The sequence below is a fragment of the Oncorhynchus kisutch genome, linkage group LG26, assembly GCF_002021735.2.
Source record: "Oncorhynchus kisutch isolate 150728-3 linkage group LG26, Okis_V2, whole genome shotgun sequence".
Lineage (NCBI taxonomy): Eukaryota > Metazoa > Chordata > Actinopteri > Salmoniformes > Salmonidae > Oncorhynchus > Oncorhynchus kisutch.
The window spans coordinates 13,714,175-13,741,842 of record NC_034199.2 but is presented as its reverse complement, the minus strand read 5'-3'; the positions used below and the strand labels follow the sequence as shown (position 1 = coordinate 13,741,842).

The 27,668-nt window shown below is 40.7% G+C and overlaps 5 protein-coding genes across 11 annotated transcripts in view; 1 reads left to right on the top strand and 4 right to left on the bottom strand.

Moving 5' to 3' along the window:
* Positions 1–5,034, bottom strand: part of LOC109870832 (E3 ubiquitin-protein ligase ubr3-like) — a 41,970-nt gene extending 36,936 nt beyond the window's left edge. For 3 of the 4 annotated variants that reach the window (XM_020461482.2, XM_020461483.2, XM_020461484.2), the window contains exons 1-9: positions 4,173–5,033; positions 2,242–2,381; positions 1,894–2,046; positions 1,551–1,700; positions 1,357–1,394; positions 1,199–1,262; positions 933–1,063; positions 559–787; positions 244–423 (exon numbers count right to left, since the gene is read on the bottom strand). In XM_020461482.2, the coding sequence (XP_020317071.1) occupies positions 244–423; positions 559–787; positions 933–1,063; positions 1,199–1,262; positions 1,357–1,394; positions 1,551–1,700; positions 1,894–2,046; positions 2,242–2,381; positions 4,173–4,606 (1,519 nt within the window). In that variant the 5' untranslated portion in view covers positions 4,607–5,033. Of the gene's footprint in view, positions 1–243; positions 424–558; positions 788–932; positions 1,064–1,198; positions 1,263–1,356; positions 1,395–1,550; positions 1,701–1,893; positions 2,047–2,241; positions 2,382–4,172 lie in introns of all 4 variants that reach the window. The other variant, XM_020461480.2, reaches the window with a different exon arrangement.
* Positions 3,333–9,351, top strand: mettl5 (methyltransferase 5, N6-adenosine). 2 transcript variants are annotated; one of them, XM_020461487.2, is made up of 8 exons: positions 3,333–3,461; positions 5,258–5,421; positions 5,671–5,785; positions 5,865–6,049; positions 6,126–6,208; positions 6,295–6,346; positions 7,205–7,254; positions 7,680–9,342. In XM_020461487.2, exons 2-8 carry the CDS (start codon positions 5,322–5,324, stop codon positions 7,719–7,721), a joined length of 627 nt encoding a protein of 208 aa, XP_020317076.1. In that variant the 5' UTR covers positions 3,333–3,461; positions 5,258–5,321; the 3' UTR covers positions 7,722–9,342. The 2 variants fall into 2 exon arrangements, with proteins under 2 accessions (XP_020317076.1, XP_020317075.1); XM_020461486.2 differs by lacking the exon at positions 3,333–3,461 and having other exon boundaries at positions 5,064–5,421; positions 7,680–9,351.
* LOC109870833 (lupus La protein homolog B-like) lies at positions 7,321–10,814 on the bottom strand. Its single transcript, XM_020461485.2, has 12 exons — positions 10,628–10,814; positions 10,041–10,104; positions 9,833–9,936; positions 9,553–9,727; positions 9,353–9,460; positions 9,147–9,250; positions 8,998–9,069; positions 8,862–8,904; positions 8,489–8,626; positions 8,218–8,407; positions 8,020–8,136; positions 7,321–7,899 (listed from the first exon to the last, which is right to left on the bottom strand). The coding sequence occupies exons 2-12, from the start codon at positions 10,095–10,097 to the stop codon at positions 7,805–7,807; spliced, it is 1,203 nt and encodes a 400-aa protein (XP_020317074.1). The 5' UTR covers positions 10,098–10,104; positions 10,628–10,814; the 3' UTR covers positions 7,321–7,804.
* Positions 10,815–12,043: 1,229 nt separating this feature from the next.
* klhl23 (kelch-like family member 23) lies at positions 12,044–15,702 on the bottom strand. 3 transcript variants are annotated; one of them, XM_020462248.2, is made up of 4 exons: positions 15,334–15,685; positions 13,682–14,911; positions 13,227–13,379; positions 12,044–13,137 (listed from the first exon to the last, which is right to left on the bottom strand). In XM_020462248.2, exons 2-4 carry the CDS (start codon positions 14,904–14,906, stop codon positions 12,827–12,829), a joined length of 1,689 nt encoding a protein of 562 aa, XP_020317837.1. In that variant the 5' UTR covers positions 14,907–14,911; positions 15,334–15,685; the 3' UTR covers positions 12,044–12,826. The 3 variants fall into 3 exon arrangements, with proteins under 3 accessions (XP_020317837.1, XP_020317836.1, XP_020317838.1); XM_020462247.2 differs by having other exon boundaries at positions 12,049–13,137; positions 15,269–15,702; XM_020462249.2 differs by having other exon boundaries at positions 12,989–13,102; positions 15,269–15,691.
* A 454-nt stretch (positions 15,703–16,156) lies between these two features.
* phgdh (phosphoglycerate dehydrogenase) lies at positions 16,157–26,820 on the bottom strand. The gene is made up of 12 exons (XM_020461206.2): positions 26,501–26,820; positions 25,646–25,797; positions 23,866–23,931; positions 23,655–23,709; positions 23,386–23,484; positions 23,165–23,297; positions 22,900–23,048; positions 21,021–21,173; positions 17,620–17,758; positions 17,180–17,307; positions 16,846–17,062; positions 16,157–16,566 (listed from the first exon to the last, which is right to left on the bottom strand). Exons 1-12 carry the CDS (start codon positions 26,636–26,638, stop codon positions 16,412–16,414), a joined length of 1,584 nt encoding a protein of 527 aa, XP_020316795.1. The 5' UTR covers positions 26,639–26,820; the 3' UTR covers positions 16,157–16,411.
* Between the last annotated feature and the right edge of the window lie 848 nt (positions 26,821–27,668).

The following is a 27,668-nucleotide window of genomic DNA, read 5'->3' as shown; positions in this document are numbered from 1 at the left end:
GGTATTATTTCAACCGCAGTGTAGAAATATATAAAAACACAGAAGAATCACATTTTTGGCTGCACTGGGCCTTTAACAGAGACAGATGATAGCACATTACTCCAATAGATAAAGATCAGACTAAAAATCACACCAGCTACGCTACCAGGGAATAACAATTAGTCATCCTTGAGGCAAATACTGACACATATCACAGTCCCAGCTACCACTGCTATTCAGATTCTTAAATCCACAGGGAATTACCTTGAAAGAAGGACACAAAGCTCATCCACAGCATGAGCAGTGAGTGGTCCTCCAGGAATTTCTTCGCTACACTTTGGTGTGAGAGAATATTAATAAAGTCGCTAACTAAAGGCCAGTAAGTGTTGTTCTTCAGCAGAGCCTCGCTGCAGTTGACCACAACGTGGCGGCTGTTCTCTTCATCTGAAAATAACGAGAGAGAAAAAAAAAAAAAAAAAAGAGTGACCGCCCACAATGAGGCTTGGTAGTGTGGGAAGCAGTTTAGATTCACAAAGTCAGTCAAACAATCATCAGGATGGCCATTCAAACACGGCTCACCTTGAAGTTCACTTTTGATAAGGCAACTCTCCATCATGTAGAGGAGGACAGTGACCATGATGTCTAGGAGTTGACACTCCTCCGTCACGTGACGTGCTAAGTCCTCATTGCTGAACAGCTGTACACTGATATGTACGATGCGGTTGGACATGGTATCCGACTCCTGGCTTTTCATCAGAGTTTTCATGATGAACGCATAATGTTGAACAAATGTTTTCGTGAAGGTGATCTACAAAACAACAACAAAAAAAAGCACAACAATCAAACAGGTAATAATTGACTACATTCTGCAGTCATAACAGCTTCTCTAAAAAATGTGTTTTAAAGAATGCAGCAAAGCCACTAGACTTACAGCTACAACCTGAAATACATACCTTGTAGTCTTGATCTGGCAGCATGTTCAGTAGAAAAGTAACCATCTTCTGAGGAAACTCGTACTTTATTGTCCAAAACAGCAACTCCTCCAGAAAACATTTGTGTTTCAGAGAGTCCATAATGGATGGATCTAAGGAGAGAATATACATTATTCAAACTGGTGACTCCTGCCAATGTTGAGTTTCACTTTTTTTTTTATCACTTTTTTAAAAATCAGTGTATCATTCATCATTACATAGAATGTAATGCTTGTTATGTAAATTACCTTTGGTTGAGCTACTAAGTTTCACCCTCTTTCTCTGTCCAATAGATTGCCCATCTTGATCCTCCTTTAAGAAAAACAATGGGAAGTATTATAACTACTGTATCTATATTTCAATACTGAGAAGAAAGACTAACTATTCTGATACAGTATTCACATACCTCTTTATTGGACTCAGAGCTGGATGGTGCTGCGGCTCCTAAGAGACAGATGGCAGCCATTACCTCTTTATTTCCTTGATTAATGAGTCATTGAGAAACACTACTTCCATTATGTTTCCATACCACAACAAATGGCATGCTATCAGGGACTCTTATTTTGAGTTCCAACTCCTAAAGAGTGGATGAGGTCTTACCCAGTAAGCCCAGAGCCCCTGTCTCAGAACCTCGTGTGGGCTCTGCAGCCCCAGTCTGGGCCTTCTCCTCCACAGACACCAGGCCTGAGTTCTTCAGTGCTGACAGGTAGTTCTCGTAGTTCTTTTTTGCAAATACATTCTCTTCTTGACCTATAGGGCATATTTACATATGAGATATGTTTTAAACTAACAGACATTCATTAGCATGTGTGGAGCATTGAATTATTATGGTTTGGCAATATTGATTAGTATCATGTCACCTTTTGATAGTCCCCCCCCCCCCCCAGTCAGAATAACAAATCACTGAATGGCACTATGAGTAAGTGGAAACAGACATATTTACCCATGCTCAGGTCCTTGAATGTTTGCTGATTCGTTAGGATCTTTGTCAGCACAGTTCTCATTGCTCCACCCATCTTCGTCAGTTCTTCTAGGAAGGTGATCTGGGGCTCTAGCTGCTGTAAGACCTTCTGTAGGTCCCTCTCAGCTGATGTGTCTGTTAGAGCAAGGTATGATAAAAGTTGTGAAATTAAAATGTGTCAGAAGGGCTCATGAAAACAAACAGAATGACCTACATAAGATAGTTGTAAAATAACTTTCTCCACAATGTTTTGTTCTCCGAGGGCTGTTTAATTGCAATCGGGTGCTATTAGGGTGTTCTGTAGACGTAGTGAGATGCTGTTTCTCCCACCTGGTTCAGTGTATCCATCCCTTAGGTACTGTATGATACAGATGATGAAGCGAGGGAGGACCATCTCTGACATCAGTAGTAAGTCTCGGGGGACTGAAGGAACATTCTCCCCGGTTCTTAACCGATGCCGTCTGCAAAACCTGACAGAACAACATCCATATACTTTTATTTCATAACCAAGAGAAGTACCTAAAATAAATTGGGGAAGTAATTGGGAACAATTACAGGACAACCTATCTAATGGACACTAGCAGTGTATTTCGTCTTCCTTTGATAGTGGAATATGTGCATTTTAAGTTAGGCTAGTAGTATATCTGACTGCCTTGAATAAAATGTCATGCAGTGTCATCAGACAAAATAACTGCAGAAGTGTAAACTAATAATATAAAGGAATGGTGGGGAGTAAGCTGCAAAGAAGATATGTTACATTTCATTTAGAAAAGAACCTGTGGCATCGATATGAGTCAGAAGCATTTATTCTGTCAAAATTGACTAAAGTATAAATAGTGACTGTCATCCAAAACTGGGTGTTGCGGAACTTGTGGTCGTGACTTGCGTCAGAACACAAATGAATGTTTGGTTCGTTTCAATCCTGCCCACAAGTAATCATCAATTCGGAGTGCAACTGCAAGACCCTATCGTAATGCCCGTGGTAAATGTGGGTTTACTTCGGTAATCCCTGCGGGGCTAGTTACGGACCATCTAAATTACACCAAGTACATAGGACAATTGTAAAATTCCAATAATCAAAATTTCAATGACTTAATGTATAGTTGGTTTGAGTTAAAGTAATTCATATACAAATATTTAATAAAACTAAAAGGTGCACAAAATTGAAATATTGTCTTGTTTATTGGTGGTCCGTAACTTGCCCCAGAGATAGGCTATCCAAAGTCAAACCAATTTTACAATGGGCACACACCAGACTGAAGCTAATTGGAAGAAGAATTTGGTTAACTCTTCCCACCTGCAAACACACACACACATCAAACCACACCCCAAAACCAACTCGCGTTTGAATTGAATCATGGCCTCTAATTAACCAAATCTTTAAAAATGAAGCCAAATCAGGAAGTGCAGTCGACCCTTTAAATCTAAACATGAGCTGATTGAGTCATTTTGCAGGGACAAATTGTAATTATCCTAGAAACCTTGAAGGATTAGTTCATTTCAATAGCACAGTATTTGCATTAAGAATATGAAATGCGAACCTATAAAATGCAAGTATTACGTTTTGTTCAATTGGATTCTTAAAAGGAAAACTTTCTGTTGGGTATACAGGTGTATACAACTCTGCGGTGTTTATAGCCATTGTTCAAAGCTGTGTGTACTTGACTAGATTGCTGGGGTTGGGTCCTATGACAGTGACGAACTAGCCTCTGGTGTTTTGTTAGCTAGCTAACGCCCAATTCATTTATTTTTTTCCAAATAATTTGTATTTTCAATAATTAGAGCTTTTTCAGAGCTCCAATTCGTGAAAAAAAAAGATCCGAATTAGAATGTCTGTCTAAACGCAGGCTAACTAGTGCCCCCATTTAAAGTGTTTAGATTTTGTATAGCTAAATCTAAAGATTAATGCTTTTTCAATCAATAGCATGTTCACTGACAACAGATGTCAGTCAAATTAAGGGGACCTGTCAAAACGGCAGTTGCTATATAAACTAGACTCAGTAAGGCAGCATACTCCCAACTAGGTGGAACTTTACGAGCTAACGTTAGCTGTTAGCCAGCAAACTGGGCATTATGACAGCCTAGCTATAGCTAGACATGCCCCATACATTGTTAAATTGTTTGGTTATGTTAGTTGCTGTCAAAAATTGGCAAGTAGTATCAATTCATTAGAAAATGTCACTACAATCTAGCTAGCCAGTTGACGTTAGCTAGCTAACGTTAGCTATTAGCCAGCTAGCGCTCTTAAGCTAAGGACTTACCCAGTTTCTCGCATGACATTACTATCTCCACAGTCACAGGCCCCACCAGCCTGGCTCCTGAACATATTGAAATCATGGCCTGTGTGATCGCCGTTGTTAAAACACTCTGCGCAGAGTGACATGCAAGGAGAAATGCCACAAGTCCGACAGCGGTATGCCACAAAATTTGCTGTCCAAACTAAGCCGCATAGAGTAGCATTGTCATAGGACCGGACCGTTTTGCAGAACTCCTCGAAACCTTCTTCTCCTGCTATTAGACATTTACACCAGTCAAGAGCCTCGGTGTCTGCCGGTGGTTTTTCTGGATTAAGAACAGAATCAAGCAGCTCTTGAAGTTGTCGGACACCAGAGCTGTTGTCAGTCCGATTAAGGTCTGACTTTAAATGAGCAGCAGTAGATTTCTTGTCCCGGCGTAGCAGCAACGCCGCCATCATGCACTCTGGCTTGTACACAAATGTATTTTTGTTGTCCTGTTGCTACGTTCTCGTAATTTCTCGCGATACATTCGATATTGTGTTCACTGTTTGTTCCGCGTCTATTGTGTTAAACCAATGACGTATATAAATCACTGGTTCAAACACACTGACCTGGCTTCATTGCAAATCCACATCCAGTTTGGCAGGTGATCAAGCTGTGTAGTAGTTTCGGCTACTGCTGTCCAGTAGGCAGCTGATCAACCGTGACCATGCAATTTTGTACACCAAAAGTTATATAGAGAAACCATCACAACCCACGATTACAGTAAACTAGCTAATCCCTAACTATGGAATGATAATGCCAATGGTGGCAGTAACTAGTGGAATCAGAAAATGTGATGCATGTTTTGTATTGCAAAAACACCATGATCATAAAGCTGTACTACTTTTCTTAGCGTCTGTTCCACCTCGGATTGTTTTCATTGAGACCCCACTAATGCGGAAGTGTCACTCTGTACACCTTCCCCTGAGTTTTAGCATTCTATGCCATATTCTAGCTCAAATGTGGCCAGCAAAGATAAACAATCAAACCAATTCTTGGATTGCATTTACAGGGAGCAGCTATCGAGTACAATCTAGCTTCCTTGATATATGTTGTCTTTCCGATAGGGCTCTCGGCGTTGAGTGTATGTACCGTTAGTTGTAGCAGGTCAAGGTTTGCTATCCAGCCAATATGAAACTTAAAGAGTTGGAAAGTTGTCTTCAACAAGTGGACGCCTTTGAAGAACCCAAAATTCTTCTTGAACAATATCCAACCAGCCCTCACATTGCAGGTAGGACTACTCCACAATAATCAATATTAAAGCTATAACATTACAAACGTGTGTTTGTTGTTAAAGGTAGACTCAGCCATATGACATCACGTCATACACATCGGAGCGACTTTTGCATAGATGTCAACTACAACAATCTGCCAAAATCTCCTACTGGCTCTTCACAATTTGTTTGCATGCCAATTTGAATTGTGTTGTAATTGAAATTGCTGAGTCTAATTTTAGTAATTTAAACATGTATCTTTTCAGCATGTATGCTTTATACAATCCACAACACATTTGATGACATCGAGGGCAAATTGGTTGCAGATTTGGGATGCGGATGTGGCGTTCTTAGCATTGGAGCAGCAATGCTTGATGCAGGGTAAGAAAATGACACCAACTGTCTGAATAAAAGTTATGGTACTGGAGTATTTATCTAACCACTCACCTTCCTCTCTTAGTTTGTGTGTTGGCTTTGACATTGATGACGATGCACTGGAGATATTCAAAAGGAACTCTGAGGAATTTGAGCTGACCAACGTAGACCTGATCCAGTGTGACATGTGCTCCCTGAGATCCCATGCATATGCCAAGAAATTTGACACTGTGATAATGAATCCTCCATTTGGTACCAAACACAACCAAGGTGAGATCACATTTTAAGGTGATAAAACAACCAATTGATGTATTATAAACCTTTGATTGCTTTCTCAAAAATAAAGGTATGGACATGCAGTTTCTGAGGACGGCTTTAACTATGGCAACAACAGCAGTATATTCCCTTCACAAAACATCAACACGAGGCGTAAGTTGTCAGAACACTCCATGTACTACTCTTTCACCAACTTCTGTCATAAGTGTTGTCTAATTCCTCTTTTTGCCTAATTGCAGCACATACAGAAGAAAGCAAGTGACTGGGGAGTAAAAATGGAAGTAATAGCAGGTAACAGAAATGTCACAATGGAGTTGTAGTACTCGAGTCTCGATTGATTACTTCTGACTCACCTTACCGTGACTTGTACTTGATAGGCAAACTATTAGCAGCAAGCGTTGTTCTCTAGCTCTGCCTCCAATCATAGGCTACATAATGCTCAAGCAACTGTTGCTTCCTCGTAACCACCAGTCTACAAAATTGATATCAAGTTTAAAACAGTCTAGCAATGTCGTTCTTTCACCTTGAGTATAGAAAAGTAGGTTGTTTGAATGTCTTCTCACTCACTTTTTTCCCCACAGCCAGGTTCTGAAAAGTCTCCCTTAATTTTTTTGGTATTCACCCACATATGTGAAAAGTAGAGCTGAGAGCCTGTTTATTATTGACATTCTTATCAATCTGACAGTAATAGCCAATACTGTCTAGAGAATGTATCCCTTCAAAACATTGCTGATTTGACAACTGAACATTAAATGAAATGTGTGTGAGCCTGCATATGGACATGTTTCATAGGCTATTGCAGGCAATTATCACCATTGGGTGACAAATCTTTCCGTCACTTTTCTGCCGGGCAGATATCTACCATATAAAGAGGCGCTAATCTACTGTAGAAGCCAGCACTAACCAAAATGTCTAAAGAACCCCATTCATTTTGCTTTCACTTTGTGCACATAAACCAATGTTCATGTATTTGTTTTTTTAACCCCGACTCAAGACTTGAGGAAATGGACTCGATAGTCAGCCATAGGAACTCTACCACCGGCAACTGAATTAGCCAGAGGGACTCGTGACTCAACTACAACACTGCAGTGGAGGTGATGAACAAGTACACCTAAATGAAACCTGACAATGTGTTTCTCTCCTTGACAGAGCTAAGATATGACTTGCCAGCGTCCTACAAGTTCCACAAGAAGAAATCGGTAAGAATAATGTTGGCATGTCTAAATTGTGGAGACAAGTGCTTTGAACATATACTTCTGAGAATCTGACTTACAATCAAAACTTTAATGGCTATTCACAAAAGTAAAAGGAACAAGATCTATGCTTTAGGACTCAACCGTATACACTTGATTAAAACAATTGAGAGAAGAATGGCACTGATTAACAATTTTCTATTAACATGCACATCTTTGTATGGAGGTGACTAAAACAGGCGTAATATGCTCCTGCTGAAATGAAATGATTTGTTTAGATGCAGTCAACACAACTAATGAAATCCATATTAAATAAGTCCCATAAAGTATGTTCAGGGTAGAAATTGATAGGTATTGACAATGTAAGATGCACACCACATTACTGATATGGCTGAACACTTTCCAGTCTTATATTCTAAATTGTTTTCTAGGTTGACATCAAGGTGGACTTTCTACGGTTTTCCACAACATGAAGCCTCCACTGGAATGGAATAAAGTTCTTTTCAATGGGTATATTTTCAAATAAAATGCTTCAACGAGACGTGCTAGTACATATTTAAGAACCATTTTCAGTTTTGACAACTTTTGCAGCTGGAGCATCAGCATCTTTGCACACTCCTTCCAGGGCTCGCTTCTTCGGGCTAGGAGGTGCTATTGGAGAAATGGAAGTTAAAAGGAAAAGATTAGATACTCAATTGTTCCAAAGTTTATAATTGACAGTCTCACCAGAATCATATCATTATATTGCGTGATTAACATGACTACTCTTACCGTCATCATCACTATCATCAAATTTGGTCTTTCTGCCTTGGTAGTGTGATTTGCCATCACGTCCACCCCTGTCCCTTCGTCCTCCTCTCCCCCCTCTACCACCTGATTTTCGGCCACCTGTAAAGAGAGGAAATGCACCATCAGATCAGAAATTACATTATGAAGATAATTTTTTTTAAATGCCTTGAAAACAATTACCTCTACCACCTCGACGTCTGTTGAGAGATTCCTGTTGGTCTTCAATTATCTTTTTCAGAGCTTCCCTCTCTGCATCTCCCTCCACCACCTCCCACGTAACGTCTTCGCCTTTAATTTTCAAGTTTCCTCCACTTGCTTCCTTGGCCTTATCAAGAGCTTCCTTGGCACTCACTCTGAAGAGGATGGTACCCTGTAAGATACATCATTATTTCCTATGACATTCATTTAATTGAAGGGTGGTTCAAATGGTTTATTACACTGCAATTACTACCTCTTTGGCACCCCTGGTGAAATCAATCCATTTGATTTGACCATGACCTGAGAACACCTCGTGAAAGTCCTCTCTTGAAACACTGTCAAGATTGCCTGAGAACTTCAACAGGCATCCGGTCTGCTCGTCCAGAGATTTCTACAGTGTAAAATAAAGCAGCGGACCATTAGAACAGCTTTAAACCTCCGTTTTGGGAAGAAAAATACATATGGTCCTGTTCAATAGAAGCAAACAGGAGAGAAATTGCTTAAATAGGTGGTGCTACACAAACTTGTCCAATAACAGATGCTACTTTCAAAATGTTCAGCCATAATGAAAACCCTTTCAAAACAATCTCAATAAGGATTTGTGATAGCACTTCCAGAGATCTTACCATTTCCTCTTCCTCTGCTTGTTTTTGTTTTTCGTCCTTGTCACTGTAACACAAATTTAATTTGGAACAATTTACTATAACAAAAAAAACATTCAGGAAGAAAAAAACATGATTAAAAGGTCAGTAATGTACTCACTGTTTAGCCTTAGCCTTGGACTCTGCTTTTAACAGTTTTCTATCCTCTGATTTCTTTGCATGGTAGTCCTCTCTGAAAACAAGAGCAGAGTTCATTCATACCCTTTTCACCATATTAGACTTGGTCGCGGTAGCTTAGCCTCCTCCTACCTTGAAAGTATAATCATTTCATTTTCTTTGAATGATTTGGTGTCTGTGCGTGCTAGGAACTGCTTTGATGCTTCTTCAGTGTCAAAAACCAGGAATACTGAGCCCTGAAAATGGATGGAGATGCTGAGTGTTTTGTATTACACGCATTGTTTTCATGTACCAAATAAACTTCCCCCTGGTGGGATAATAAAGTTGATCTGAATCACCTTGAAATTCTTTTGGAAGTTGCGTCTCATCTGAATGTTTTCTATGACACCTTTCCCTTTCAGCCACCCCTCGATTTCATCAAGGGTTGTCTCCAATGGGAAACCTTTCTGGAAGATCATAGAAAATGTTTAACATACAAACACAGGGCTCCAAACAGCTGTAATTAGGTGCATCTCGAATCTTGGAAAATTCAACTTACAATGTACACAGATTTGTGTTTGAGGGTATCTTTGTACTTGTCGTTCAGTTCTGGTAAGGGCTTGCTTGAAATTCTCCTGATTTTTGTCGTATCCTCACTCAATTCCAAAAGGCCAGTCTGGGATTTCTTCAGAGACTCAACAATTACACTGTGATCGGTTGTCAAGCATTTCAGCCTGAAAATAATAAGGGGAAAGTTAGGAATTATGTTACAGCGAACAATAAACATGTAGGCCTTACTTAGTCCCAAGCTTCAACTGATAAAATTAAATTGCACAAACCTGTTAAACTTGAGCATGGTTTCCAGAGTCACCCAGCCATCATCGAGCTGCAACTGTTCTTTGAGGAACTTGTCTCTTGGAAGGTTGTGATCACCAAAGTAGTACTTTGAAGATGAATAAAAACGTGTCAATCAGGGAAGATCAGCATTATCCAGGTTAGTTGTCAGTATACATCACCATATTTGAATATACAGCTACAGTATAATACCTCAAGCTGTTGAGCCACCTTCTTCTCAAGTTCAGACATTTCTTGAATTTCTGCCATGATGAGTCTGAAAAGAATAAGTAAATGGAGTATTTATTAGATCAAAATGTGACAAATCAATATGATTGATTTATAAGCAACACAAACCAAATGGAAATGCTTTAGCGACATGCACGAGCCGTGACAGCTAATTACACAACGGACAAGCGCATGACGTTTGCGTGGGGAAAAGCCTTTGCTCCCCCACGTTTTCACTCCTGACTGAAGACAGTCATGTTACCCAGCCTAGCAAGCTACCTAGTACTATAGAAAGCCCGTGTGAATTAATTGCGTTCACTAATGGTTACAGTAACATAGCCTCTAAATTCAAAGGAAGACATGGCCTAACGGGCCGTTTACAGCGTGTCCAGCACGTACATGAAATGCCTCGCTCGGTCTGCTAACTCGTTACGTTAGCCTGCTAGTTAGCTAGCGTGCAACTGTTTCTTTCTCCACGGGCCTCTAAAATATAAGATAGGACAATTCTATACCAAATAAGATGACTTGCATATGAAGTTTAAACGCTGGTTAATTGTAATATATTTACTTACTGTGATATATTGACTTGCTACCTGCAGAAATTCAGATTGATGAGAAGGCTTTCTTCCACACGCGCTAAATCACGTTGGCAAGCAAGTGGGTTGTCCTGCGTGCTACGGAGATCGTTGAGGGCCAAAACTGCCTTGGTGTGCCAAAGATGTATAACTAAACCAAGTAAGACCACTGCCTGTCATTTCCAATGGAACAAATGAGTCACAGTGGGCAGAACAAGCATGGACGTGGGCAGAGCCAAGCACACGCTATCGAGATCCTATTGGCGCGTTCTAGAATTATTCTGCATATGTCCGTTGGGGAACGCCTACTCTGCTCATTTCGCCTTTGCATTCCTTCTATACAGCGCGATTTTAATTTTCGCGTAGGGTAAAGTGTACTAAACTTAGTCCACTTTGTTCATAGCAGATTCTAGTTTTGGGAACAGACATCTGTATTGAGAGCAACTGTTTAATCGATGAGAGCATTTGCAGAATGTCGGCCAAAATCGATCTGGGTCCATCTTCTCTCAGGGCCCGCCCATGGGCTTCCTCTCACTACCATATTTGGCAGTGAGTGGAAACGCCAAGCGGATGCTTCACATTTATACATCCAGTGATTGTACTGTGGTTTTACGTTCTGCACTGAAGCCTAGACTACAGTACAGCGCTGCCTAAATTCGTATTCGATGAGGTTTAACGGTGGTTGGCATACAATAAATATTGCATTACCGCCACCTATTAGACTGGAGTATAACTCAATTATACTAAAATACACAAATACAAAAAGCACCCTACCATCTAATGCGAAACTCACAAATAAAAAAAATACCATACTCCCCTATTTAAATATAGGCCAACAGTCTGAAATGATGGTACACTACCACTTAATAACACACCTTGTAACTCTTCTGATGTCAAGTCTCGCATACCAAAATACCTCTCTGCAGCTACCACAAAAACTATTTTCTGCGACTTACGTTTCATCCCTGCAGTACAGTTGATAACCATTACTATAGATGCCAAAAATCCAATCTTACTGAAACATATATCACTTGTTGGTTCATTCTTATGTACTGGTACAGATCTACTACTCACACCACTCCTCTTAGGATCCCTCCCCATTGACGCATCTTCTTCTGCTTTCTTCACTGCCTCAACATATGACAACTCCTGCACTACTCTAATCCTGAAAAACTCAACCTGTCAGCTTTCACAATTACCGCTATCCCAGTAATCACTCCTTTCAATGGCGCCCTTTTCTTGAGAGCAAAATAATTCACATCTCTTGCCCACATTCCTTTAACACGGAGCGCCTGCTCCCTTAGACCAGCAGAAACACAAACAACTTTCACAAGACCACTTCTGGTTACCCTCACTGATTCCACAGCACCCAAATCTGTTTTCACCCACCCTCATATTTTACCTTCAAACAGCTGAAAATACAATATTTCTGTTTATTGAAAAGGTTCACAGTGGTTTAGATGGTACAATGATTCTCAACACTATACTTCCTTGTTTTGTCACATAAACTGAAATTAGGCGAACTATGACAAGCAACCAGGAAATGGCGGAGCAATTTCTGCATATTGCATCTTTAAAGTTACATTTATCAAGTAAAATCAGGTGCATACTGAATCAATCAACCGCAGACTGTTGCAACGTTTAGGCAGTGGTCTGCTTCTGCCTATACATTTTTGCATCCATAATCATCAGTTTGGTTTTTACCAACAGCTGTTGTAGCTCATTCTTTTTACATTCAGAATCAGAGGTCTAAACAATGGAAACCGGAATAATTGTGCATCCCCCAAACCCTAAGATTCAGATGTATGGTTGATGACATTTGTGCTTCAAATGTAGAGATTTGTCTAAAAAACTGTGTGCATATGTAGAGCTCTACCAGGTTAACCTGTCTAAGCCAAAATTACACAACTGGTAATGTTAGGTGCATGAGAACCAATGTGTTAGATGTATAAGTGGATTGAAAATGGTGTGCTCTTTTTGTAATATTAAACCAGCAGCAATCATTTGTCACTGAACCTTCATTTTTGGCCAACTGGGTATAAAAGACACTCTAAACAACATCACTTTTTGTAAAAAAGATTCTTAGCACCTGTCACACACATACATAGCCCCTACCACTCATGGGCCGTATGGCACGAAGGAACCGCATCCATGGGATTTAGTTGATGTTTGTTGTAAAAGTACATTAAAAAGACACTACACACTGTAAATGCAAATGCATCCGTGTGTTCTTGCTGGGCTGGGGAGGCTTCCCACAACCTCCCAGGTGTCCAGCTCTGGGTCATACTTCTCAATGCTCTGCAGATACGTCCCCTTTGAATAGGAATATCCCCCGGTCACATAGATGCAGCCATTGATCACTACAGCACCACACTCCATCCTCCTCTCCTTCATCACTGACAACTGCCTCCACTCATCTCTCTCTGGGTCATAGCAGTCGGTGATCGTAGTCTGTCCTCCCACCAAGTACAGCTTGTTGTTCAGAGAAACAGAGCACAGGCCATACTCTGAAAGCATGAGTACAATGATTTCCTTACTAAATATTACTGAATACAAATTCAAATAAAATGCCCACTTCCTTCAAAATCTGTCATACCTGGATGAGGACTGATTGTGACAATGCTCCATTCATTCATGTCTGGCCTGTAGGCCTGAATTTTTTCATAGGTGCTGCTTCCTCTGGATCCATAGTGGCCACCGGTCACATAGATTGTGTCATTCATGACACACGCAGTGGCATTTCCTACACCTTTGAAAGAGGAAGCATTTGATCAAAAACAGTGAACAGCCAAAACAATCCTGATTTCATTCGTGCTACTCAGTAAGGTCTTTTGCATGTTATTTTAATATGCAAAAAATAACTTGAAAGTAATTATTTACAGGTCAATGGCTGAGAATCAAATAGTGAATGAGTGGCCAAGATAGCTTTTGGCCCAACCATGTGGAACGGACAAATTCAAGGGCAATACTAGAGCAACACAGACCTGCATGTTTGCTCAGGTGTCTTCTCATTGTAACTAACTCCTCTGTGTAGTGCTTCTGTTTTCATACCTTGTATCATGTTGGCTGTAGGGAACCATTTCTTTTTTAAGGGGTCATAGAATTCAGTCTCAAGTTGTATAGCTCCCCCTCTGTACCCTCCTATGGCATAGATACAGCCGTGTAAAGCCACAGAACAGTGGTAGTATCTGGCAGTGATCATGGGGCATCCCTCAGTCCACTCATCACAATCACCATTATAAATCCAAACTGTGTCCAGGGCTTCAATAGTCTCAGTCATATAACCCCCAGTCACATAAATATTTGCCCCCAGTAAAGATACACTATAGCTCTCTCTTGTTTGGTCAGGCATATCTTTTCCTTGCACCCATGTGTTGCTTATTGGATCCCATATGTGGACTTCACAGAGCGGATGCCAGTAGTACCCTCCAATAACATACATGCTTGAGGACACTTTCTTCCTGCTCGCTGAAGTCTCTTTGCAGTTGGACTTCAATGCGTTGATAATCAATGACCTTACTTTTCCCTCATTGCCCAGTAAGCATGGCCTCTGTCCATCCAGGGCAGTCTTGAAGTGCACCTCATCCAGCTCAAGATGTACACAACAGAGTAGGCCCTGAACGTGATCAATACGGTTAACAATGTCATAGGTGACCCATTTGACCACCGCATCCAAGAGTACTTCATCCTTCCATACGTTGATGTTCTTAAGAGACATGACGGAACTCAGCTTGTCGTAGTCCACCTCCAAGAATTCCTCCTGCTGTAGAAGGTCCTCAAACCTGCTGAGCATTACCCTTCGTGCCTCCCGCTCCAGCTCAGGGCAGATGTGCAGCTCAGCAAAAGAGTGCATACCCAGGCAGTTGTCCACATCCAGGAAGCGTATAAGGAAGTCTTCGCAAGCCTTCTTCACTGAGCTGAACTGTAAGAGGTCTGCTGCCTCCAGCAGGCTCTGTACATTTGTCTCCGTGATGTTCACCCTGGAAGTGTATACGTAGTTCACCAAAGCACTCAGAACGTCATAATCAATCCCTGTCAGTTTGATGAGGTTGTTTGACCGCTCCTTCATGTCGGCTGTGAACATGACTTTGAAATAAGAGCTGCGGGCTGACAATGCTGCCTTGTGACAGTAAAATACCTGTCCCGTGGCACATTGTAGGGTGATGTCGGTGAATATGCCACCTAGGTAGAACTCTCTCAGAGCATCCAATAGTTCATTTGGATGGGCGATGTCACAAAAGTCATAAATGTAGCTTCCTTTTCCTTTGTCTGACATAGTGGCTAGAAAATGAAGAGAAGATAGAACACATCATTCATCATCTGTGGCTTTAATTTATTGTGTCATTTTATATACTATAGGCCTAAAAACAACTAAAATCTGATAGCTTTTAATGGCTTTCTTTACATATTGGCTTCCATCTTTACCACAACATAGGCTACTGCAATATTAGGGCTATTTAAATCTATACACACACATCAGTAGGCTACGATCTGAGAGTGCAATAAAAGGCTCTGGAGTAATCAGCAGAGGACATGAGTTTCTACTCTCAAACCACTGGATTCTATACTACTAAACATTATTCACAACATTGTACCAACCAATAATCTTCTAATCCATATTCCCTCATTCACGCTTACCTTTCCACCGTCTAATGGCATGAATTGCGCTTTCTGGACTGAAACAGGCGCTCGCAGACACTAACCTCAAATTAGCTCTCAGGACCTTTGTGGCACACCGCTGTCCTATTTTGGTATCTGTGTATAGTTGGAGAGGCGCCGGCTGTCACCCTGCTCCATATACTCCAGCCTGCTTCACAGATAATAGGCTACATACAACCAGCCAAATAGACCGCTTTAGCGAATCACCGTTCCCGTTATTCCCTGGACACACATTCTCCAACCACGACAATGGTTGAGTCGAGACAGCATCGTTGCGCACAAGGACAATCAATACCCCAAAGTGAACAAAAAAAACGGTACGGTTGGTAGCCTGTTTTAATTTGATTGAGGAATTCCCCCACCGCAGAGCCACTTCCCATTCAGTCTCGTTCGTTGCCATGGCAGTTTTAGCCAAATCCTAATAAGGATTAGGATTGCATAATCTAAAGAGAGATTGTAGTGTGGTGCCATGAACAAGCGCTGCCTCAAACCTTATGACCAACACTGATTTTGTGGTTCACAACCTCACTGCTAACTGCTAAGTAAAATCATCTAAGTGACGGACATTTTACTTTAGGCTTCGCTGTTGAAATAACAGGACATTTATTAAACATACAGTATACAAAGGCTGGTAAACTAACATAGCATATTTCATCTCTATTGCACCCAAGGGAATATTTTATGCTAGAAATAGGCTAGTCACCATAGAAACCTAGGGTGCACAGCAAATACATATGAGTTTATTGGTCAGATGAGATGGATTGTTTTTTTGTTTCCCATTTCAGTTACCTTCCTACTGGTGTGTTGACATTGAGAAAATTTAGCAAAATCGGCAAGTAGAGAATACAAGAAAATATACAACAATTGTAATAATGTAACAGGTATTTATTACATTTTACACAGTCAGCATCTCTACAATAGAAATGACATTTTTAGTCTTTTTTCTAGATGTGTAATGTTAGATAAAACAAATACTTTCTACATGTTGTAAAGTAAGTATTGAAACGCTAAAAGGCCAAAAAGAAACCATTTAGATTACTCAAATCTTCAGTGGTTCAATTTTTAGACATTGGAACGCTCTACTGGTCCTTCAGCATTGTAACAATATGCTCTCACTGCCATTTACACAGAGACCTGTGCTGCTGCTTTCACTAAAGATTTTAAGGCACCAAGGTCCACCAAGAGAGAGGATAACCCCACACAGTACCACTGATCTCCACTACGAGCTGCAGGGGCACTGAATGACTCCATTTCCACTCCCGCTGTGGCCAGCAAACCTGAGGAAAGAGTGGGAGACAGTCAAGGTAAAATACGCGTCAACAGTTATTCTGCTCATCTTGCAAGCTTGCTGTCAAGTGCTAGCTTGGTGTCAGCACATCCTGATGGTAAAAGGCGGAAAAAGTAAAGAGTTAAGAATGCAGACTGAAAAGAGAAATCATTCAAGTTTGATTATGTCAAATAAGGCGGTATACCTTGCTAATCTTGTGCTGAATAGACAGAAGAATGGCTCAATTTAGTCAATAGTGAGGTTACAATGTGAAAAATAGCTTTATCACCAGTCACAGAGGGCAGGAGCGGAGGAGACGCCACGGCCTTGAAGAACAGCAGGTTGCCAGTGAGAGAGACGGGCTGTCGGAACACGCTGCGATTCAGCTCCAACAAGACTGGTACTCCTCCCTGTACTGAACCAGTAGCTCTGTAGCTGGAGCCATTGACAGAGATCTCCACCTCACATGCACCTTGAGTCAGACCCTCGCTGTGGTTTCTGGTTACCTGAGATTTTTAAAAAGAATGTCATCCACCTCAAATAAGATTATTTATTTATATTACACAAGATAGGTCATTAATAAAATATTACCTTTAGCCAAGTGTCAATGGTGGCCATTTTACCGTGATTCCAGATTCCTTGGCCAGGGTCAGTGAATTGACCAGGTTGGGGCAACTCTGGGACCCATCACTAAGTAATCCAACCATTACTGCTGAGGTCATGTAAGCGGAGGAATCTTTCAAGCAGTCTCCTAGGTTGTGATAAAAACAACAGACCATGTTCAGTTTGCATGGCCAGAGCCCACACTTTCGTGATTTACACCATTATACCACTAGGGGTAGACAAACCAAAGCACAACAAAATCTTCCACTAATACATGTGTGCTTGAATGGCATCCAAAAATGGCATCAATCGTCTCCTTTACCCTATGATCACTGATCTGAGAACAGTGGTTGTGTAATGTTAACACATCTTTTCATCTATCAAGCCTGATCAGCAGTTTCAGAGAAAATTAAGCAACTGAATGATATTAGGACACAGTCTAATGCCTGGCAGTGCTTACCTTGAGTTATGATTTGGACTTGGCTGAAGGGTTGTTTAGAGGTGGTGCATGATTTCAGGACAGCTCCTATGGCCTCTCCAAGTTTGATCCACTGGTGAGACTCGGGGGTGAATGTGCTTGCCAAAACCTGGGCATTCACCTGCACACACCAAATTGCACAACATGTAACCTATCAAAAAAAGTAATACATCTGCACCATTGAGAGCATCTTGACGGGTTACATCACCGCTTGGTATGACAACTGCTTGGCATCCGACCGCAAGGTGCTACAGAAGCTTCTATACCAGGTGCCATCCAGGTCTTCTATACCAGGCAGTGTCCGAGGAAGGCCCTAAAATTGGTCAGACTCCAGCCACCCAAGTCACAGACTGTTCTCTGCTATGACACAGAAAGCGGTACCGATTCACCAAGTCTGGAACCAACAGGACCCTGAAAATCTTCTACCCGCAGACATAAGACTGCTAAAAGGTTATTTAAATATCTAACCATATAGCTACCCAGACTATCTACATTGACCCTTTTTGCACAAACTTTTTTTTACTCATCACATACGCTGCTGCTACGGTTTATTCCTAGTTACATGAACCGATCCACCTCGGACCCCTGCACATCGACACGGTACTGGTATATAGCTAAGTTATTGTTACTCGTTGTGCATTTATTATTACGTGTTTTACTTTTCTATTATTTCTCTATTTTCTTTCTCTCTGCATTGTTGAGAAGGGCCCGTAGTCAAATTCGATCTCCAGCTGTCGCATATTAATGAACGTGTTGGGAGTCGGGATGAGACAGGCAGGCAGCTTTTCTCAGTGAGTCGAAATCATGAATCAGCGTTGTGTATATATATATATACACACACACACACACAACTGGTTAGAACACCTACTCATTCAAGGGTTTTTCTTTATTTTGACCGTTTTCTACATTGTAGAATAATAGAGAATAAATCAAAACTATTAAATCACATTAAATCATGTAGTAACCAAAAAGAAAAGTGTTAAACAATGCAAAATATATTTTATATTTGAGATTCTTCAAAGTAGCTACCCTTTGCCTTGATGACAGCTTTGCACACTTTTAGTATTCTCTCAACCAGCTTCACCTGGAATGCTTTTCCAACAGTCTTGAAGGAGTTCCCACATATGCTGAGCACTTGTTGGCTGTTTTTCCTTCACTCTGTGGTCCAACACATCTCAAACACTTTTCTGGTCACTACATGATTCAATGTGTGTTATTTAAAAGTTTTGAAAATAGTAAAAATAAAGAAAAACCCTGGAATGAGTAGGTGTCCAAACTTTTGTCTGGTACTGTATGTACACACACACACACACACACACACACACACACACACACACACACAACAAAGTGCAGCTAGTTTGCTGTCTTTCCAGCTTCAGTTTGGAGAGATTATGTTAGATGTGCTATTGGCTAGCTCTTCTGAACAGTGTCCTAACGAGAGAGCACTTCTATGCCAGGTGAATTCTCGCCTCATTAGCTCATTGGATGTATCCAAATAAATGTCACTAGAAAACAGCTTATACAACTTCAAATGCAGCTACTTTGTTGTTATTCTGGGAACACTGTTTGACATGACTGTGAGTTAGGGAAAGGGGAATACCAAGTCAGTTGTCTGGCCTGCTGGGCACTTCAATCTGGCACGCGAGACACAAAAAAAAACAAATTGGTATCCAATTGGCAGTTACAGTCTTGTCCCATTGCTGCAACTCCCGTATGGACTCGGGAGAGGTGAAGGTCGAGAGTCCTCCGAAACACGACCCATCCAAGCCGCACTGCTTCTTGAAACAATGCCCGCTTCACCTGGAAGCCAGCCACACCAATGTGTCGGAGGAAACACAGTACACCTGGCGACCGTGTCAGCGCGCATGCGCCCGGCCCGCCAAACCCTCTCCTAACCCGGACGACGCTTGGCCAATTGTGCGTCGCCTCATGGGTCCCACAGTCACGGCCAGCTGTGACACAGCCTGAGATCGAACCCGGGTCTGTAGTGATGCCTTAGACCACTGCCCCACTCGGGAGGCCCCCGCAAATGGATTTTTACAAACAATTGGTCCCCCAAAAAATGCAGCCCTCTGTTGAATTTCAAAATCCCGATGTGGCCCCCGAGCCAAAAAGTTTGTCCACCCCTACTCTAACCACTCGGCTACCTGCCGTATTTGGCTAGCTAGCAAGCAAGGGATAAGAACGTTGCCAGTCAGTATGGCAATATAACATTTAGAACGAACGACTGGGTCGCTTCCATAGATACAGAACAAAAAGACTGGGTCGCGTCTTTGGCAACAGAACCGATAGAAATAAAGATCAGCAGGCTTGGGTAGCAACCCTAGATTTGTGTCGGGACTATACCTTGTGGAAGGATGAAAATTGTATGAATAAATTCATCAAAATACATTTTTTATGAATATATGAATCATTATTTGAATATGTTGGTAACCTATGGTATATAAAAGTGATAATGTCTTCGAAACGGCTTTTTGGAGGATATACGATGATAACAACACCTGTCCCAATGTCCTCCAAACACCAGCTTCTCAGGCATTTACACTTAAATATACCACGGCTTTCAGCCAATCAGTATTCAGTGCTCGAACCACCCGGTTTATAATTTGGAATGAGGACCGAAAAGTGTATCAAGAAGCTCTATTGCATTGAGATGCATTGTTTTTGCCCAACCGGTTTTACTACACTTCATGTGTAAAACGAACTAACCAAACAACCAACCGGACCCTGAACAGCTTCTACCCCCAAGCCATAAGACTACTAAATAGTTCACCAAAAACCTTCCCGGACTATCTGCATTGACCCCTTTTGCCCTACCTCTTTTGACTCATCACATGCTGCTGCTACTGTTTATGATCTATCCTGTTGCCTAGTCACTTTATCCCTACCTATATGTACATATCTACCTCAATTACCTTGTACCCCTGCACATGGAGTACCAGTACTAAGTCTGTGTATATAGACACGTTTTCGTTACTTAGTGTATTTATTCCAAGTGTTATTATTTTTATATTATGTCCCACTTTTTCTGTCTGCATTGTTGGGAAGGATCCGTAAGAAAGCATTTTACGGGTAGTCTACACCTGTTTACGAAGCATGTGTCAAACAAAATGCAATTTGATTTTAACATTATTGCAAAGTATGACTCAATAATTGAAGATACATTCTTGCAACAAAACTATCATTAGAATCCTTTGTGAACAACCTTGAGGGTTACATTTTGTGTTACATTGTTATGAACACGTTCAATTCGTGAACGTTTCAAGGTCTGAAGGGAACAGTTTCTCACCATAGCAACACTGAAACAATGAAAGAAAAAAACCTATTAGAGAGTCGGGCACCTATAGGCATTTTCTTGACTGTAATAGGAGAGAAGAACTCACTGCTCCAACCAAGCTCTTGCCCATCACCATGTCCACAATCTGCAGAGCGATGTCCTGCCCACAGCGTGCCTGGGCCTCCTTTGTACTGGCACCCAGGTGAGGACAGCTAATCACATTGGGATGGTTCACCAGGGCATGGTTCTTTGGGGGTTCCTGAGAACGAATGTAACGCCATGAAGTAAGTGAGAATGGCAATATTGAAGGGAAGACAAGTAAAATAAAATAAATTAATACAACGTGATTATTTTTTAGTGGGTAAATTAGATTTAATATTGCAGATATATTGTGGCTTCTATCAATGTAATTGTCTGTATAATTTCCAATCCCCCATATATTTTTGTAAATAAATATGGATATATTTTGTAAATAAATATATACACTACCGTTTGGGGTCACTTAGAAATACTTGTTTTTGTCCGTCAACAGTGAAGAGGCGACTCCGGGATGTTGGCCTTCTCGGCTGAGTTGCAAAGAAAAAGACATATCTCAGACTGGCCAATAAAAATAAAAGATTAAGATGGGCAAAAGAACACAGACACTGGACAGAGGAACTCTGCCTAGAAGGCCAGCATCCCGGAGTCACCTCAGTTGTTCCCCGGGGCCTTCCACTCCTCTTTCTATTCTGGTTAGGGCCAGTTTGCGCTGTTCTGTGAAGGGAGTAGTACACAGCGCTGTACGAAATCTTCAGTTTCTTGGCAATTTCTCGCATGGAATAGCCTTCAATTCTCAGAACACGAATAGACTGACGAGTTTCAGAAGACAGTTCTTTGTTTCTGGCCATTTTGAGCCTGTAATCAAATGCTACAGATAGTCAACTAGTCTAAAGGACAGTTTTATTGCTTCTTTAATAAATCAGCACAGCTGTTTTCAGCTGTGCTAACATGATTGGCAAAACTGATAGAGACATACCCCAAGCGACTTACAGCTGTAATCGCAGCAAAAGGTGGCGCTACAAAGTATTAACTTAAGGGGGCTGAATAATTTTGCACGCCCAATTTTTCAGTTTTTGATTTGTTAAAAAAGTTTGAAATATCCAATAAATGTCGTTCCACTTCATGATTGTGTCCCACTTGTTGTTGATTCTTCACAAAAAATACAGTTTTATATCTTTATGTTTGAAGCCTGAAATGTGGCATAAGGTCGCAAAGTTCAAGGGGGCCGAATACTTACGCAAGGCACTGTATATACTGTATTCTATTATATCTTAGTCTATGCCGCTCTGACATTGCTCGTTCATATATTTATATATTCTTAATTCCATTCCTTTACTTAGATTTGTGTGTATTGGGTATATGTTGTGAAATATTTAGACATTACTTGTTCGATGTTACTGCAATGTCTGAGGTAGAAACACAAGTATTTCGCTACACCCGCAATAACATCTTCTAAACATGTGTATGTGACCAATCAATTTGACTTGGATTTGTACTGAGTAAAGGGTCTGAATACTTATGTAAAATGTGATAATTCAGTTGTTATTTTTTATAAATTTTCAAAAATGTCTAAACCTGTTTTTGCATTGTTATTATTGTTATTATATCTTTAATGCACAGACAAGTTCCTTACTTTCTCCCTCTAACACTTTTGCGGTAATGCTCCAATGAGTTGGTTGTAATTTTGGATAGAGCAGACATTTCACATATATTTTTGTTAGCTGCATGTGTGACATAACTCCAACAGTCCTATTTATGATATAATTTACAATTCTTATACCTTTTTTTGATTCCCAAAATAAATGTATTTTTTTTCTATTAATTAGTATATTTTGAGTTTAACCATAGTATTTGTTGTAATAATTGTATTTTCTGGTGGATTAAACTGAAATTGCAACCAACTTTCTATGGCTTGTTTTAAAAACGATGTAACGTGGTATACTTGCCTCGACAAAAACATCGAGGCCAGCCCCTCCACACTGTCTAGACTCCAAAGCTCTGAGGAGAGCATCCTCATCGATGATGCCCCCGCGTGCACAGTTCACGACCTTTACACCTTTCTTGCACTTGGCAAATGACGTGTCGTTCAGTAGTCCTAGGAGAAACAACAATTTAACCTCAAGTGGAAAATAATGGGTTTTTTGTTTGATAATCGATCTAATCACTTTATACCCTCCAGTACCACAACCATGCCACCTCTATAAAACTCACCAGCTGTTGAAGGCATGAGGGGAGTGTGGACAGTGATGTAATCACACTGGGGCCACAGCTGCTCCAGGGACATCTGCTCGACCCCCCAGGTAGCAGTCACCTCAGGAGGGGTGATTGGATCATAGCCGATGGTCTGTCGAAAGCAAATTCAGTTACCACGATCGTGCTATAGTAGGCAGCTTTTAAAGATCGTTTTACTTTTCAGAGGATTATGAACCAACCTTCATGCCAAAGGACTGCATTCTGGTGGCGACTTCCTTTCCAATTCTTCCAAGTCCAACTATTCCAAGTATTTTGCCGTACAGCTCTGTGCCCATGAACTGAAAAAATCATTAACACAACTTTGACCCAGGTCCCTGAAGAGTTTGAGACACCATAGATTTACAAAATCAGATTGAATTATTGATGATTGGATGGACACTGGGGCAGACTACGTGAGAGTAATTGCTTTGTGTGTCAAAATAAAAGGGAAGGCAAAATTACTCTTCACCTTTTTACGATCCCAGTTCCCTGCTTTCATGGACATGGCTGCTTGGGGTACATATCTAGGAAGGGAAGGGTTTTGAATTAAGTTATATCAAACCTTCCTGTAAAAGTAGGATGAAAAGGACACATGGGGGTGTATAGTGCAAAGCAGTGTCTAACCAATACCATGAGCTAGGCCCGAGAGGTATTCTGTATCATCTGTTGTAGTGTCTTACCTTGAGAGGCTCATCAACAGGGTGCATGTCAGCTCTGCAGCACTGATGGTGTTGCCACTTGGTGTGCTAGAAGAGGGTAATGACACATACAATAGTCTAATATTCAGGGAAAAGACTGATCTGTGGTGATTTGATTTAGACATACAGTTGAAGTCAGAAGTTTACATACACTTAGTCATTCAAATTCATTTTTCAACAACTCCACACATTTTTGTTAACAAACTATAGTTTTGGCAAGTAGGTTAGGACATCTACTTTGTGCATGACAAGTAATTTTTCCAACAATTGTTTACACAGATTATTTCACTTATAATTCACTATATCACAATTCCAGTGGGTCAGAAGTTCACATACACTACATTGACTGTGCCTTTAAACAGCTTGGAAAATTCCAGAAAATAATGTCATGGCTTTAGAAGCTTCTGATAGGCTAATTGACATAACATGAGTCAATTGGAGGTGTGCCTGTGGATGTATTTCAAGGCCTACCTTCAAACTCAGTGCCTCTTTGCTTGACATCATGGGATAATCAAAATAAATCAGCCAAGACCTCAGAAAAACAATTGTAGACCTCCACAAGTCTGGTTCATCCTTGGGAGCAATTTCCAAATGTCTGAAGGTACCACGTTAATCTGTACAAACAATAGTACGCAAGTATAAACACCATGGGGTCCCACGCAGCCGTCATACCGCTCAGGAAGGAGACGCGTTCTGTCTCCTAGAGATGAACGTACTTTGATGTGAAAAGTACAAATCAATCCCAGAACAAAAGCAAAGGACCTTGTGAAGATGCTTGAGGAAACAGGTACAAAAGTATCCACAGTAAAACAAGTCCTATATCGACATAACCTGAAATGCCGCTCAGCAAGGAAGAAGTCACTGCTCCAAAACCACCATAAAAAAGCCAGACTACTGTTTGCAACTGCACATGGTTTGGCCATAATGACCATCGTTATGTTTGGAGGAAAAAGGGGGAGGCTTGCAAGCCGAAGAACACCATCCCAACCGTCAAGCACAGGGGTGGCAGCATCATGTTGTGGGGGTGCTTTGCTGCAGAAATGACTGGTGCACTTCACAAAATAGATGGCATCATGAGGTAGGAAAATTATGTTGATATATCGAAGCAACATCTCAAGGCTTCAGTCAGGAAGTTAAAGCTTGGTCGCAAATGGGTCTTCCAAATGGACAATGACCCCAAGCATACTTCCAAAGTTGTGTCAAAATGGCTTAAGGACAGCAATGTCAAGGTATTAGAATGGCCATCACAAAGCCCTGACTTCAATCCTATAGAAAATTTGTGGGCAGAACTGAAAAAGTGTGTGCGAGCAAGGAGGCCTACAAGCCTAACTCGGTTACACCAGCTCTGTCAGGAGGAATGGGACAAAATTCACCCAACTTATTGTGGGAAGCTTATGGAAGGTTACCTGAAAAATTTGACCCAAGTTAAACAATTTAAAAGGCAATGCTACCAAATACTAATTGAGTGTATGTAAACTTCTGACCCACTGGGAATGTGATGAAAGAAATCAAAGCTGAAATAAATCACTCTCTACTATTTATTCTTGACATTTCACATTCTTAAAATGAAGTGGTGATCCTAACTGACCTAAGGCAGGGAATTATTACTAGGATTAAATGTCAGAAATTGTGAAAAATGTACGTTAAATATGTTTGGCTAAGGTGCATGTAAACTTCTGACTTCAACTGTAGGAGTTTCCGAAAAACGATACACGGATATATCAACGACTTAACGAATGACGCTATTATTTTGCAAACTTACTTCATGACAATTATGCCCTTTATAGTGGCAGCATCCACATCCACATTGTCAACGCCAGTCCCAGCTCTTCCAATGATTTTGAGGTTAAGAGCAGCGTTGATGACATCAGCTGTCACCTTTGTTGCTGATCGAACCACCAGGCCATCATAGTCCTGGAGTTGGATTGTAAAGGAAAAAAGATGATATGCATAGTGATGCCAGTCCATGACAAAATTATCTATTGTTCATTGGAGTAATTTGATGAGATAAGGAATGAGCTTATATAGTTGGAATTCTTGCATTAATCAAACATTCGTTATTGATTTGGCATCACATGATGTCATGTGGAAAACAAGCTAAATATGAGATGAGTCGTCTCTGGTGTGATTGATCAAACTATGTATAGTCTACATTTTGAAAGTACGAGGTAGAACGGGAAGAAAGCCCCAGTCTAAATGTAATTCTATAGTGTTTATAGACTAAAGTCGGCCAAACGAGGGAAATCAGTAAATACTTGGTGCAGTTGCATCATATTTCCAAGAAGGCTGTAATACACTCTAGCGCGACACCAAAGAGAGGAGGACAAGATCGCACATGCAAGAATCCACTAAACTGCAACTGCTGTAAATCATCCGCAAAATAAAATCCAGTTGTCTGAAACGCAGAAATCATCGTTTTTTTTCCCCAGAGGGACTTTTGATGAGGTTATTCAACCAATGACCAAACGCGACATACTTTTCCATATTATACATTTTGATAGCAACTGCGATTTTTTTTTAATTTTAGAAAGACATCGTGGAACAAAAATGCATGCCATGCCTTAAATGTTTATTACGTGGAATTCATGCAAATTAGAAAAAATATGTAAACTCTTACCTTGATCTCCGCAATCAAGTCATCCTTACTCATATTTTGCTTCTCTGTAACTTGGATTCCATTTTCTTGCAGAATCTTCTTACAACAAGGGTCAACACTTTCACTGATTAAAATGCGTTTGATGGATATTGGGGCCATTTTGCTGTTCTCTCAACCGTTGGGTAAACTTTCACACTTGAATGGGTGAACCCTTTTTCGTAAACTGATGGACACGCTGAAAAGTTCTCAGTTCAGTTGGTTTTGAATAAAATAAAATACTCGGCTAAGGACCGCCCTCTTTCAAAGTAAACCCGCCTCTTCTCATCTCCAGTTTTCTGACGTGATGCTGAAACAGGGAGAGACAATATATACTGAAGCTGGAACCACATAAATTATATTTGCTATATTCTTGTTGGACCAGAAATACTATGCAATAATCACATGAAAATGTTGTACAATAGTAACACAATTCTGCTGATTATTTGTTTCAAAGACTGATGATTTTTTTTTATTACAATTTTCAAAACTGAAGAAAATGTGTATTTGAGTACAAGCCACTCCCTCCCTTAAACATTATACATTTGTAGCTGATTTCTCAAGAACATCAGTTCAAACTTAGTGAAACAGCTTTCAAAATCTGTGATAGGCTTCCTAAATCAAGCAGACTTAAGCACCTCAATTAGACTGACTATCAGATGACAGGCCTGTCTCTGTTCGTCGAAGCTGTAGTGTCAAACTCCATCCCTAACTTTACCCAGTCTTTCTATGGTCATGCAGTTAGCTGATCTATAATTTCTCCCTTTTAAAAATGCAACATTATGTATCTAGTGGTCTGTGTACTATCCTGAATAGATATCTAGTTTACCTAATTGTATTGTCTATACATGTATCTGGGCAAGTGTAACAGGGTAATATTGGTGATTCCCCTTGCCACTTTATTGTTAAGCCAATGGGTTTTTGGTTTTAGTTTGGTTTTGCCTTCGCCTACTCAACATGGCATCTTATTGGCTGGTTTGCGTAGCTTGCTTACGAGGGAGGATGTTTCAGTTAGAATCGTCCCAGTGAACAAGCACCAAATCAGCCAAGGTATTTGGTTGCAAAGCACTGTACGTCAAAAGTGATTTTTATACTCCCAAGTGGTGATTTAAATGTACAATTTATATCAATTTGTTTGTAAATGTTATTCGAA

Excerpts from the sequence above, each read along its gene's own strand:
- mettl5 (XM_020461486.2), top strand. The coding sequence starts at position 5,322 with ATGAAACTTAAAGAGTTGGAAAGTTGTCTTCAACAAGTGGACGCCTTT. Across the intron at positions 6,050-6,125 it reads TGGTACCAAACACAACCAAG|GTATGGACATGCAGTTTCTG; the intron begins GTGAGATCACAT and ends TCAAAAATAAAG. Across the intron at positions 6,347-7,204 it reads AAAAATGGAAGTAATAGCAG|AGCTAAGATATGACTTGCCA; the intron begins GTAACAGAAATG and ends TCTCCTTGACAG.
- LOC109870833 (XM_020461485.2), bottom strand. The coding sequence starts at position 10,097 with ATGGCAGAAATTCAAGAAATGTCTGAACTTGAGAAGAAGGTGGCTCAA. Across the intron at positions 9,070-9,146 it reads GAAATGATTATACTTTCAAG|AGAGGACTACCATGCAAAGA; the intron begins GTAGGAGGAGGC and ends TCTTGTTTTCAG. Across the intron at positions 8,905-8,997 it reads TCCAAGGCTAAGGCTAAACA|TGACAAGGACGAAAAACAAA; the intron begins GTGAGTACATTA and ends TTTGTGTTACAG.
- klhl23 (XM_020462247.2), bottom strand. The coding sequence starts at position 14,906 with ATGTCAGACAAAGGAAAAGGAAGCTACATTTATGACTTTTGTGACATC. Across the intron at positions 13,380-13,681 it reads TACAGCCAACATGATACAAG|GTGTAGGAAATGCCACTGCG; the intron begins GTATGAAAACAG and ends CCTCTTTCAAAG. Across the intron at positions 13,138-13,226 it reads CACAATCAGTCCTCATCCAG|AGTATGGCCTGTGCTCTGTT; the intron begins GTATGACAGATT and ends TCATGCTTTCAG.
- phgdh (XM_020461206.2), bottom strand. The coding sequence starts at position 26,638 with ATGGCCCCAATATCCATCAAACGCATTTTAATCAGTGAAAGTGTTGAC. Across the intron at positions 17,063-17,179 it reads CCAAGGAATCTGGAATCACG|GTAACCAGAAACCACAGCGA; the intron begins GTAAAATGGCCA and ends TAAAAATCTCAG. Across the intron at positions 16,567-16,845 it reads GCTCCTGCCCTCTGTGACTG|GTTTGCTGGCCACAGCGGGA; the intron begins GTGATAAAGCTA and ends CTCTTTCCTCAG.